This window comes from Tribolium madens, unplaced genomic scaffold, assembly GCF_015345945.1.
Source record: "Tribolium madens isolate multiple individuals breed KSU strain unplaced genomic scaffold, Tmad_KSU_1.1 Scaffold_3;HRSCAF=73;Tcas5.2_LG2, whole genome shotgun sequence".
In the NCBI taxonomy this organism is placed as follows: Eukaryota; Metazoa; Arthropoda; class Insecta; order Coleoptera; family Tenebrionidae; genus Tribolium; species Tribolium madens.
The window spans coordinates 1,609,995-1,624,631 of NW_025401006.1; the positions used below are offsets into that span (position 1 = coordinate 1,609,995).

The 14,637-nt window shown below is 30.1% G+C and overlaps 1 protein-coding gene across 1 annotated transcript in view; it reads left to right on the forward strand.

Moving 5' to 3' along the window:
- Positions 1-14,637, forward strand: part of LOC123007443 (Kv channel-interacting protein 1) — a 32,737-nt gene that overhangs the window by 14,168 nt on the left and 3,932 nt on the right. The window contains exons 3-4 of the mRNA XM_044402742.1: positions 9,523-9,592; positions 12,076-12,146. Of these exons, the coding sequence (XP_044258677.1) occupies positions 9,523-9,592; positions 12,076-12,146 (141 nt within the window). The remainder of the gene's footprint in view (positions 1-9,522; positions 9,593-12,075; positions 12,147-14,637) is intronic.

Sequence of the window (14,637 nt, forward strand, 5' to 3'; positions counted from 1 at the left end):
AAAATTGTTACTTTTTCAACTCTTTCCTCAAAAACGGCACAACCAGACACGCTACCTAATTTAATTGCGCTCTTTCTCATTTACGTTTATTTTGTATTTTCGTCTCACGTGTTTCAAAAAATTAGACAATAATTAGTAAACCTGCATTACAAATTGTGTAAATTTTAACTTTTTCTGACTTCTGCATGCATTTTTTTGTCTCAAAATTTTTAAGTGTTTACTTTGTACTCAATTTTGAAGAGTGCTTTTATCAACTAATTTTAGTAGATAAAGTAGTCTTTTATCGTTTAGTGTAATAAAGTAATTTTTATCTACTCCACTTTGACCAGTGTATTTCATCAGCCAGGCACAAGAAATTCTAGTAGATGAGTACAAAATAAAACGAAATATTATACACGACAAATCGACGATATTTACTCGTGAAAAAAGTCCACTCGTGACTTCGTTACTCATAAACTTAACCTTTTCACTTGTAGATAAACAATTTCTTTATTGTGTTGTAAATATAATAAATTACTATAATGGTATCTAATTTGTCACCGTTTTTGTGTTTTCGTTTTAAAATTTTTTTAAACGAGTTTTTTCATGACATTTAATGATACTATTTTCAAATTAAATCGAAAACCGAAAGTGCAAACTTTTTTTATTAAAATTACAATCAATGAATTTGCCAGTGGTACCAACGTAAGATTGTTTGACATTTCCGGTTAAAAAAAATAAAAAGTAAGTTTTTCCACTCTAATTTCAGAAAAGAAAGATATAACAATTGTACCATCAGCAAAAATATAGGTATACCGGGTGTCCATTCTCAATCGCGAACATAGAAATTTAGCACTGTATTTATTTTTGCTGATTCCTGCTCGCCAATAGGTACAACCTACAAGAAGGTGATGGTACCTATCGAAAAATGAAATTCAAAAATAAAGATAATAACGATATTTTTATCTTAAAATACAATTTTCAAATTTATTAATACGTGAAAAAAGTATGCTGTACTTGTTGTCAAAAGCACCAAAGTTTTTTTATAAAGTAAAAATGAATAATTACTCCAATGTAGTAACGGCTTATGCAGGGTGAATATAAAGTATGGAACCAAGCGGTTTTATTTTTAATCATTTGTCTCCAGAAAATAATAATTAATATAATTTAAAGTAATACAAAAAATGTCATCGTATTTTCAGAACGAAATTTTGTTTTGTTTTTGAGTTATGCGATTTTTTTTTGTCAAAATTGCAATTTATGTGAAAAATTTTTTTTTAAAAAATTAAATATAAAGCAGATAGTTGTAATCCTTAGAGTATAGCTTTTATGAGAAAAATGATTTTATAGTGGGTTGCCATTTAAAAAAATATTTTTTTTTTGTAGAATTCAAAAACAAAAGGAAATTTTGAAAAATTTTATTCTTGTTAAATCATCACATTTTTATAGTACTTTATCACTCATCAATTAGTTTTTTCAAAAAATAAATAGTTTAAGCAAAAAACGTTTGGTTCCATACTTTTTATTCACCTGGTATGGTCAAAACGTATATGATTTTCTTTTTTACCTAATACTTTTTGTTGTTTTTATTAAAAATCAATTAAATTCTTGATTACTTAAATGAGTGTTTATAACATATAGCAATAAATTGGCAAAATACTTAAAAATCGCATTGAACATTATTTCTCTATGTTCGAGTTTGAGACCGGGTGTCCACCTGTTATAACCTGTCAGGGAAGTGTAAATTTTACCTTTCTTTGTTTTATTTCTTTTATAGAAACGGGAAAACATACCGCCCGATTTAATAGCAAAACTGGGACATCATGAGAAATTGTTAGTTTTAAAGTTTTTCTTGCTGGGTCGTAAGGAAAATTGTATGTATTACACTGGAGGAAAGAGTCTATTTCTCTCGTGGTCTCGGGCAGTAACTTTCACCTGTGGGAGAAAAACATACACTTTCCTTCCTTGTAATACAAATAACTATTACATGAAATGGATAAGAGAAATTCCCATCAATTCCCTTTTTTGGTTGTTTCTAACAAGTGTTGCTTTCTTTTTAAAAATTAGAAAACGACTGTTGCGTAATGCAGGTTCGTGAAGTTTTTTTATCATTTCGATAAAGACTTCCAAGCAAATAAAATTTGCATTGTGTGTTTCAACACACGTTATGAATTTCTAATGCAACGTAGACATTCTTGAAGTAGCTGAAAAAATTGGGCCAAAAACCCGAGAAGGACACTACGAGCGAATAGAGTGCAGCTGTAGAGCTGTAGTCACCGTCAAAGAGTTTTCGCTGTCTCAACAATTTGCTTACGGCGAAGATGCGAAAGGCAGATACTCGTAGGACTAAAAGCAAACGAGAACAAGGGAGGAAGCTTTATCGATTCCTCTCTTGCCTTCCCGTGACGTCACTGCGTTCGTGTCAGTGGCGCACATCATTTTACTTTCAATAATTCCGTCATTTTCAGCATTTCATTAGACAGAATCGAAATGAAACTGAACGTAATCGGATTTTTTCTACGTCAAAATTATTCCTCTTTCCACGAGTGCGTTAATAAATCACTCGAATAAATTTTATTGGTTTTAGATTTGTAATCATATCCACGTATTTACATTAGCTTGTTTTGATTTTATTGTTGACCTAAATTTGCTTGTCAGTTCGGGAAAGAATCCACCATCAATCCCCACAGACAGGCATATTTTATTTTTGTTGTTGGCCGCTTTAGTAATAAATTCAGGTTGACCATTAATCAACCACAACCTACCCCTAAAGTGTATTATTGGGTACGTTGTCACTCACCAAAAATAAAAAAACCTTTGCAATTCTCCAAAGAAGGACAATTAAACTGTATAAAAGAAGTGGAGCCGCATAAAACCCTCTCGATTTTTTACGACCCTCTAAGAAGTAAATCCCTTTGATACATGGAACGGTCTTTTCCACCTTCTTTTAACAGGTGGTTCCTAAAGAACGCATCTGAACCAGTCATTCTAATTTAATTAGGAACCTCGCCCCGTGTAAATATTTTAACTGGATCATAAACTGGGAGCGCGTCAAAAGTTATTTATTTCTGGTGAAAACGAAGGACTATTTGGGTGTGGAATTAGCGCACGCAACGCAAAACTAAAGAGGTTTTGCACAATTTATTTTGAAGCGTTATGTGGAGAAATGGACAAGAAGTAGTGTGCCAAATCTAGAATGATATTAACTGAAGAGAGACGTGAGCGAACAGTAATTTTGCTAGTTATTTGATTCGCATTATATCACGTGAGGGATTTTATATGGACGAGTTGATACGGATTTTGGCAGGAATTTATATTTCAATGTACATCATCCCGTTCATCAGTGCGTTTTATTCATTCCCTTTTAGTTTAATATACCGACAGCAGCAAAATTAATGGAAATTGATATTAATAAATTAAATTCATAGATTTTTTTAAATATTTATGAGTACATTTAACTCGTGAGCAAAATTAGAATCAACAATGTGATTACTCATAAAGTTGATTGTTTCTAATTTCCCATCTTTCACACCAAATTTCTTGTTTTCTCTCTCACCATTCATCACATATTCCTATTATAACCGATTCAATGCACACGGGCTTAGATTGGACATCATTTATCACTTTATTTTTATCAAAGTCTCTTTCAAGTGACGCTTAATAGCCATTTTATTAAATTAATAACAGCAAAAACCTTAATTTAATAATACATAAATATTCAATTTGAATTTTTTATGAAATTTCTAAAAATAAATAATTTAAAAAAAATTGACGACCTTTCCTAGCGAGTAAATAGACTAAATAGTAAATGAACTTCATACTAACTACATAATTGTTTTTTTTATAAAGTCTTACTACCAAAATTTATTTTTTAAGTTTTAGTGAATTATTTGTTATTAGTAAAATAAATAATCAGATGATTGCATCATGAAATGGAAAATTAGGTGCTGTATAAATTTGAAAGAAATTTAAATTTCGTTGAAAATTTTTAATCTTATTATCGCCTACACTAGACATTTCTGTTTTTAATTAAAAACATGTAACAATAAAGAGTGTGAAACAATATCTAAATAAAAATTGTATTTTTAATTAGATCTAAAAGATAAAATACCTACTGTTTGGATTTGTGAATTAGAAAATGTACGTTAGGCAAAACCATATAACATAGTTGAGTATTCATAACAAGCTTGTATTCTCTTTTCTACTTATATCGAACAAAATTTTCTTTTCTTTTATGAAGAAATCGTTTTCGAGTTTTATTGCTTATTGCATTCGGTTTTTATCAGTTCATAGTTTAGTTCGTTGTATGCATTATACAAAGAGTAACAAGATTCAACCATGTTTTTATTCAAAATATATTTCTTCAACATTTTACTTGCCAACATTGAAATCATGAAAAAATTTTATCAAGCTCTTTTGGAATGTTAATTTTATTGATTATTTTTTTATGCTATGAATGTAAATAATATTAAAAATTAGATATTCTCTAACGTTACTTTTTTGTAATTTTTATAATTTCCCACTATCTTTTATGTTTGTTTCTTATCTAAATATTAATTTTGTAACTTTAAAATAAGCACAAATGTTATATTAACTAAAATGACTTGCGTTTTCACTGGAAATCCATTTAGATTTAGATTAAACATATTAACAAGCCATTATTTCTTTGTAAAAGGATTACAGATAAAATTACAAGTCATTTCTAAATTACAAGTAGCATGCACTTGGCTTGAGCTTTTCTAATGATGAAATCAACACCGCTAGGAAACGCAGATGATTGATCACATTAACACGTAATTTGCCATGATGTGTATAATGGATGTGTTTACCTTTTTCTCAGAAAACAAACGGAAACTGAGCCGATTTACCACCAATTTAGTGATTTAAGGTTTGCGTCGATGCAACATTTTGATCGGTTTGTAATCATCGAAAGGATGAAAATAAAGCTCGTAAAATTTAAAGTATCCATTGAACGATGAGAAGACGGTCGTAAAACCGGCCAAAACGGCTGATACGAAGTCGCACTAAAATACATCGTGTTTTATAGCAAACTGAATTAATTAACGTAGAACATAACAACAATAAAGTATGGTAATTCAAGTAGTGGTGTTTGTTCGAAATAATCTCTGATTCTCGACCAACCCCGATCGAGATATAACGCGAGCCTTAAAACCTTATCGCGGAATAATTTACAAACTGAGGATTTAATATATTTTCGTTCGAATGCGAGCCAAAACGGCGGCGAATCACGCACATGCTGACATTTTGCTATTTCTCATCCACTTGGTGCATAAATTTGAAATGCAACCCATTGAAGAAAAATCTAAAGAGTAGGTATCATTTCCTTTGCCATCTATGTTATTTATTTTTATTGCTGCAGAAAGCTCGTAAAATGTAAGTTTGTAATAATTTACAGTCTTGTACGCCTTTTTCTTCTTATCAGATATAAACCGTATATTAATGCGAAAGAAGGTGATACCATCTACCAGCCAGATTTATCAGAAAATATACACAATAGGTATAGAAAAAAAATACATTTTACTTGACCATTTTACATTCGGATAAAATAAAAAACTAACCAAACTGGCGTTATCGCTTTACGACGGTTCGCCTATCCCATCTTTGAACACTTTAGGAGAATAAACATTTAGCAAAGAGTGTGATAACAAAAGCGGCTGGTTTGTTATCAAAGATGATAGAGCAATTGCTGTTTTGGTTGGGGTTACTACGATCCTGTGGCTCACAATGTATTTTCATAACTATATTACCCTATTGATAAAGAATACAAAATCGTAAAAGTTCGAGAGGCCAAAGTAGGTAATAACAGTTTTTCACTTTTAAAAGAGTTACTGAATGCTCAAGGTTCTTCATCATAAAAAGCCTCAGATTTTATTTACATGTTGTTTTGAGGACTAAATTCGGGTTCAAAGTGTATTATACAGTAGCCGAGCTGAAAATAGATGTAAATCGAAACGCATTTTTCAGTTTAATAAATTACATATTGCGTTCACGCGTTCGTGCAGTTTATTCTTTCGCTGAGATTGATAGTGCTGTGAAGGATTAGATCAATTCGACTTTTTTCCGAACTAACAAGATTAATTCTGACAGTTACTTGGAGCATTCAAGAAAATTTGTTGTTTGTTGTCTTTTCTTTCAGTCAAGTCTGGCAACTTGGAAATTTAATTTAGAAGTGTCGAAAGTGAAGTTTTATTTTACAAGGATGCCAATTTCACTTTCTCACTGGTATAATCAAAATATCAAAAACAGGTATGACGGAAAATGGGAGACATAATGGATGTAACATGAATTTTCTATTGGACGTATTTCTCTTCACCAACGGAAAAAGTCGTAAATACAAGTAAGCTATAATGCGAAATGTATTTTTAGTCTCTTCAAAACCGCATAAATCTCATATGTTCCCTTTATGGGGAAAGTGGATCAAATAAAGGTAGCTAGATTACTACTTCACTTGTGTGAATTAAAAGGGTGCGCCACTTTTTATTGTAATTTTCTTAAGTGTTGCTAAAAATTAAAATGTCAATCATATGTCGTCGCTGGAATATAGCAATACCTGCAAATGCAGCTAATAATGAAATATTGAATTGTACTGTCTGAACATAACTTTAGAGAATGCATCGCCAACTCTATTGATTTCTCAGTATATTCCACAAGAATCAGAGTAGAACAAATTCGACACATTATTGTGCGATGTTACAGATGACATTCCATATTTCGCTAATTTGGCGAACAACTTTATTAAATAAAACTGTACATTTTTGAAAAATCTTTTTTTAATTTCATTTAAATAAAATAATTATAATTTGACTCTTCTCGTAATCTTGATTTTCGGAATAATAGAAATAAGAAATTGTGCAATTCCATCAGGATGTTGCTATCAAGGGAAGGAGATGAGATGTCAAATTACTTTTGTAGTTTAGACGAGGAATAAACACCAACAAAACCTTTGCTATAATTAACAAATGAAGAGAAAACACTAAAATTTAACAGTGTTTCTTGCTATTTATTTAATTTAACTGTTTTGTGTTATTTGCACTAAATATAAAAATAAATATATATATATATATATAAATATAACTGCTTGTATTTCTTTTTAAGTGTATTATTTTTTACAAATACCTATATTATGTGTGTAATTTAAAAACTAAAAACAAAAAAAAAATTAGGTATCATATCGGCACTACTATGATCAAAATTAATAAAAAAAATCACTCTTATCAAAGAACCAACAATTCTCTCTAATTTTGTTGTGTTGTGATTTTGGTACTTTTAAATTATTTACTCTAAAAAGATTTTTACATTTGTAAAAATCGAAACAAGCTTTCCACAGAGTGTTAAAAAAAGATTGTAAAATATTTTAGGAGGTAATAGTATGGACCAAAACCAACAAAAAAGTTTTAATAAACATGGGTCCGCAAATTAACGGTTTCGGAGATATCGAGAATTTGTTTTTTGAAACATTTATTTGCAATCTGTTCAAACAAAAAAGAGAAGCTTTTAGTGTAAATTCTAAAAATTTTCACATTCAATATCTCCGAAACCGTTACTTTTTTTAACACTCTGTATAATATAGAATCAATTAATAAGTTTTAAGATACGCATTATTTTTAAATAAACGTAGGTATTTTTTAAATAAAATATGTTTCACTAGTGGGAGATATTCTAGAGTTTTTGCATATTGGATTACATAGTAAGGTTTCAATTAATGTTTTATGGTTTCAATACACAGTTTGATATTCATTATTTTATGCAAGGCGGTAAAAAATGAGAAATGAAGTTGAGATATTTATATTTGTTTAATATACAGGATGTCCCAGCGAGTTGAAAAAGTCCATTAGTGACTTTAAATGGTAAATAAAAAAAAAATTGTAAGGGACATTGATCTGTGCATCACTTAAAATTATTTTCAATCATTCAGCATGTCTCAAAAATAAGTTACGATAAAAACTTGTGTTTTTTTAATGAAACACCGTATGTTTCTTGGCATTTTTGGATGTAGCTTTTAAAACAATGTTTTTACGCTAAACTTTTATTAGTCGATTTCGTTTAGTTTTAGACGAAAACATGCACTCTTTAAAAATGTATTACACAAAAACTATGACAACTAGAACAAATTTTTTCTTACTTCTGCAAAGAAGAAAGTACAGAATTTAAAGTTGTAGCGATTTTTTAGTGTTTTGCATATGTAAAAACTTAGATAGGTAGCTTAAAAAAATTAAATAGAACATCCTATTATTCTAATCTAATAGGTTGATAAATTGTCTATCTAAAAAAATAAACTTTTAATATCTAGAATTAATAAATGAAAAGATATTTAACATTCAATATTAATTGTAGAAACAATGCTTATCAATATCTGGGCATTGTTGATAGTATGGGAACCATAGCAATTCCACCACGGATCACTTATCCGTTAATTTATCCAGAGATTGTAAAAGTCGTTATAAATACTGAAATTAGTAGTAGATTAGTATCTATTAATGTCCTACATGTACATATATTCTTTTAATTTTACAATTTAAAGGTCACTAATGGACTTTTTCAATTCGCTGGGACAGCCTGTATGTAATTAATTTTTGAGAGCAATAAAATTACACACTTTTCTACTACAATATCTGCTAATTAATAAGTATAAAAACTAGCAATTACAAAAATTAAAAGCAATTGAAAAAGATTGTTTTTATTTTTTACTGCAGTGAGAACGTCATACATGGGTTTGTGGGTTTGCGGTTACAAATCGTAAATCGACAATCAATGCACCAAGTTTACACCGAACCGTAAACTACGCAAAACCAGATTAATAATTACAAAATAACCGAAATAGCTCACTCATAACATTAATCTAAATGCGTCTAATTTTGCCTTATAATTTCTTTCATGCTTTCTGGATCTAAATACGCCTGCTGGATTCGCATAATATGGACAGAATGTAATTGTAACTTAGCGTGTCTTTAATTTTCATAATTTCAAACGTTTTCAACTACTTAAGCCATCATTTTTATTCGTAACTATTTCACTGTTTGTAAAGTCAAATTATTTTATTAACCACTTACTTTATGCAACATCATACACTTAAACTTGCTTGTTTTCTTGCGTTCCAATTTCCGGGGTCTCAATAAACACGAGTCTATTAGAGAGCTAAAAATTTGCAAGTCTAATTCAACGCAACTACTTGTTCTCTTAAATTCATTACGGTAGAACTTTTCGGGTTTATTTCGAAAAATAAAGCTTTTGTTCATTTGTTACCGCTCTTCGTGAAATATTAAAAGCAATCTTCTCTCCCTTGGCATCGATGGTAGGATTAATCCAATTATTTCTCCGTTAGCCCTTAAACTTTCATTAAAACACCAAAGTGCGATCTTTTAATTTAAGGGTCTACATTAATATCTTTTTTAACCCTGATTTTGTTCCTGTGTAACCTGATATGCACGTCAACGATTTTATGCGGGTAGAGGAGATAATAACAAGTTTGCTATGAGTTTTTGATGACCTTGTTATTAATCATAACATTTTCTCTTGTTGCAGGAATGTCCAGAGGGTGTTGTCCATGAAGATAGCTTTAAAGAAATTTATTCGAAATTTTTTCCACATGGAAGTGAGTAAAACAATGAGCATTTGTTGTCATACTCGCAATAAAGGAGACACTAGAAATAGCATACAGATTCACATTACAAAGCATGTTAGAACTTGGTTGCACTTTGCCACAATATGACGAGTTCTAACACGTTTTTTGCCTCGTAATATCAAACCTCAACTATAAACACTAACTGAAGAAAATAATTTGTCCATTTGATTACTACTAGGGCTTTAGGGCTTAGAAACAAGTCACAGGGAGTAGTATAGCAGTGACAACGTACCCAGCTGACTCCTTTATCTGCAATAACCGCAAATCTCTCATGACCAGTTAATCCCTTCAATAAATTCAACAAGCTGTTGCAGAAAAAGATAAAGCTGCAGATTAAATCAACGAACGAAATGAAAACATATTTTTAACTTTAATTAAACTAATATGAAGTGCAGTTGGTTGGAAATATAAGCTGTTTAAGCACCTGGCAAATTTTCAAGTACAACCATTCATTTTCCACAACTAGTTTCAAAGTCTGATCATATTTGGCTTCAATCCCGTTGTCTGCCATAATAACATGCATATAAAGACCAAACCTGCAGTTAGCATCAATAAATGGGGTAACCATAAGATAGAACGATAATGTGCAGTGATCGGCAAAATTATGGAATAATCTTATTTATTAAAACTGAAAATATTTTGTTTTGACAAAAATGCACAGGATGATTTTCTTTTAAAAAAATACAAAAACTCCCAACTTGATTTAAAATTGTATGTTTGTTAATTGTTTGTTAATATTATTTAAGTTTTTGGATGATTTTTTTTCGGAAACTTTATGTAGGTAATATTTAATATTTTGATATTATTATTTCGACAATTAAAAGATTTATCGAATTGGCTAAAAAATTAGGGGTTTCCATTAAAACAAAAACGTCGATGACGTCATTACTCAAAAACTAAAAAGTGTAAAATTTTTGAAATCAAGTTGAAAATTGTGGATTTTTTAAAAGAAAATTGACCTATTTGAGCATTTTTGCGAAAACAAAATATTTGCAGTATAAATAGGATTATTTCATAATTTTGGCGCTCGCTGTATTTTTAAAAATTTTGCCCCAACTCAACTCAAATATTTTGAACTTTAATTTTAAAATTTTACTTTTTTATCTTTTAATTTTTTTTTTTTTTTAAATATTAAATTAATTGACCACTCGAGCTTTTTAAAATAAGTAAATTAGCCTTGTATCTCGAAAGCAAATGAAGCTAGAAATTGTAACAATATTTTAGAAAATTTTCAGACGTATTCAGTTTGTTAATCCTCATTCAGTATATTTATGATCACGGAAGTCTTATGACAAATATTTTTTAGTAATGGATGTATGTGAAAGTATCTTTTTTGGACGTTGAAGTAATCGTGCAACAACTCAGTAGGACTCTAGCAGCTTGCGTTCATAAATTTTAATGCATCATTAGTGTAAAAGTTTTTCTCGATCTATCTATTTGGCACGCAAACCTAATACAACATTTCCTTATAACTGTGGCTTTTCCGTTAATTTGAAATGGCAATAAAATAACGCGAAAAGAATATTTTTTTATTCGAAAATAGCTAAACGAAAGCCTCAGACTTGTACTATACAGGATGCGCCAGAACTCGCGCCCCAGGGAAGAATATCATGTAAGGCAAGATACTAGGAACATGGAAAAAATGTTAAAAATGTTCCATCCATAAAAATTTCAAAGTTATGGGAGTTTAAATTTTACACTTTGACACAATTTATTTCTGTTGGAAAAATAATTTTCCAAGTTTTTTGCTACAGGCTAATAGAAAAAGGAAAAAAAAAAGGAAGCTGTATCCTAAATTGTAACTGTGTTTAATGCTATTTGTGGCTTTTATTGGCTAAATTTTTGTACCTTTACTAAATAATTATATAAAAACATATATTTACAAGATTATCAGTATTTCTAAATATAGATATAAAAATATGTCAAATGTCAAAAAATTTTGACATTTATTTTTAAACATTTTCTCTATGTTCTTAGTATCTTATCTTACTTAAAATTTTTCTCTGGAGCACGAGTTCTGACGCACCTAGTATGTATAGACAACAAGATATTTTTTCTTATGTAAGAAGAGTTAAACTTGTTAAACTTGAAACGGTCTTTATATAAATATGTTATTGAATGATGGACTAAACACAGTTTTCATGTCGTCGGTAAATTATAATAACCGCAAACTGGGTCATTAGAATAACTATCTAACATCTATTTTAGATTTGTCGGGATGTGTAAATATCTATTACAGAATAGTCACGAATATGTTTTGAATAATTGCTCTCCGCGGTGTCCCGTATAAAAAATTGTAATAAAAATTAAATTTTCGGGGCTGGCATCCAATTTTTGGCACAGTTGTAATCCTGAACACGTCGCCCCAAATGGGCCACGTCTTCCTTATTGAATTCGATATGGAAAAATTGTCAAAGAGCAGATTCGACTAATGTTTCATTGATGCGTTTCAGATGCGACTCTGTATGCACACTACGTGTTCAAAGCCTTCGATGTCAACTGCAACGGAGCAATTAGTTTCAGGGTAAGTATTCCGTCCTGAAAATAGCCTGAAATTGAAACAACAACAACACCTAGCGAAGCCCGCAGAGTGGCGCAGTGTGCCGATCGAACGGATTCAGACGAGACATTTTAACCTTATAAAACTGAACTGGTCTACAATCCGAAGAAGAGATGGGCATGTTTCAGTTTTACCTTTATGTAGGTCAGGTTTCAGGGAATTGACAAATGTCCCTGATTAAAATTTTAGCCAACACGAAATTAGGTAATTTGTCAGGGTGGCCGGAGCTCGCCAGATGTGCACATAGCGGTAATCAAGAGTGAATGCTGACGGATTGATTCTCCTCTCTTGCGACCCTAATCACTGCCTATAAGACCATTAGACCAAACTGTTTTTCAGTGCTAAAAAACACACGAAAATATTTTTGTCGAATCTAGAACAGATCGTGCGATATGTGCCCGTGGCATTGAAATGCTAAATTTAGGCAACAGTCAACATTTCAAAACTAAAATAAACACAATGTTTTTTAATTTAGGTAAATTTGGACGTATTTTTGGCTCGGTTTAATCATGATTTTATTCGTACTCGGATACGTTATCTGAAAAAATAAAATATAAACGTTTCGTGAGTTCACGACTAATTTAATAATATCAGAATATGCAAAAAAATGTGAAAATTTATTGATGAAGTTGGCTTTTTTATTATTGAAATTTTAGTATGGACTTTACATTAAGTGCAAATAAAATATAACCCAGAAGGTTATACTCAAACTATCAAATGACCGAAAATACTTAAGTCTTTTTGGGGGTAGACAATATTATCAAATCAAATATCTAGATAATAGAAAACAGAGAAACAGAAATAAAAAGCATTTTTATGTTTTTTTCCAAAAGAAATTTATTGTAAAACATTTAAAAGCGCAAGAGATGATTAAGAAATCTGGCCAAATCACAATCAACATGATAAGCCATTTTTATTTGTCACTAGAAGCAGAAACACTTTTGGTTGAATAAGAGCGTTTGTGAATCATTAAATTCACTCCATTGTTAAAGTTATTGGATTTTCTGGATACATTAATCAAACGCTTTTATGTGTTTCAAATTGCAACAACCATTTATAATGAGCGCAAAGTGTAAAGTTAATATGTGGGTGTGTTAATAATTGACACATGATGTGAAACTTTATGTAGTTTAGGTATATGATAGTATATTTGATTTAATTCGATTAACAAATTTTATAATAATAAAAAATGCACTAGTGTCTTTGTGGATTTTGCACATCGTTAAATAAATTAAACTTGAACATTTATATTTAGCATAAATGACCAAAGTTGCAAACTTCGCTAACTAACGTTATACTTTTCTAAAGTTTTAGTTTTGTTACATTTACAGTTATCAGACGAGAAATCTCCACGTTCTACGTTTATGATTTCTTAAAATTTATAGCTTACCTCGGAAAATGGGTCGACTTTTTCAATTAATTCTAACTGCCACAAACACTTTTTGTTGAAGAAATCGATCCATAAAATCAACCTCTGCATTACAATCCTACAAATTAATCTGCATGCAGAAAAAATCATATAACAGAAATAAAGTCCACATTTTTTGCAGTTATTATTAGCTCAGTCATGACACAAAAACATGTAAGTATAGTTTTTGCATTTTCATGAGGAATTTTTATTTTTGTTCTAAGTTATTTCAACAATAAAATAATTTTAAGAAATAAACACTATGATTTATAGTAAGGTAACTTAGCCAAATAAAGCCCACTTAATTTTTACGATTTTTTATACAGGGTGCGCCAGAACTCGCGCCCCAGAGAAAATTTTCAAGCAAAGTAAGATACCAGGAACATGAAAAAAATGTTTAAAAAATTCTATCTGTCAAAAAATTTTATCTATAAAAATTTCGAAGTTATAAGGGTTTAAAGTTTGCACTTTGACTCTATTTATTTCTGTTTGAAAAATAATTTTCGAAGATTTTTTGCTATAGGCTATTAAAAGAGGAAACAAGGAAGCTATATCCTAAATTGTAACTCTGTTCAATGTTATTTGTGGCAAAATTTTTGTCCTTTTACTAAATAATTGTAAAAAAACATATACAATATCATCAGTATCACTAAATACATATAAAAAAATGTCAAATGTCAAAAAATATATGTCAAAATTTTTTGACAAATAGAATTTTTTAAACATTTTTTCATGTTCCTGGTATCTTACCTTACTTGAAAATTTTCTCTGGGGCGCGAGTTCTGGCGCAGCCTGTATATTTTTTGAAATATGCAAAGGTTTGGATTTATTATCGAAATTGTAATTTGAACTTTTGTTTAACAACGTGTACCACAAAAATGCCTGTTTTTAACATAAATATAAAATATTACAAACAGCCTTTTTTGGAACCTCCTAGCCCCAAATAAGGCCCACCATCGACATTAGATAAGGCCCATATTTAAAATATGAGATAGGATTTTTCAATAATCGTATTAACAGTAAGTTAAAGAAAAAATCTTTAATAAA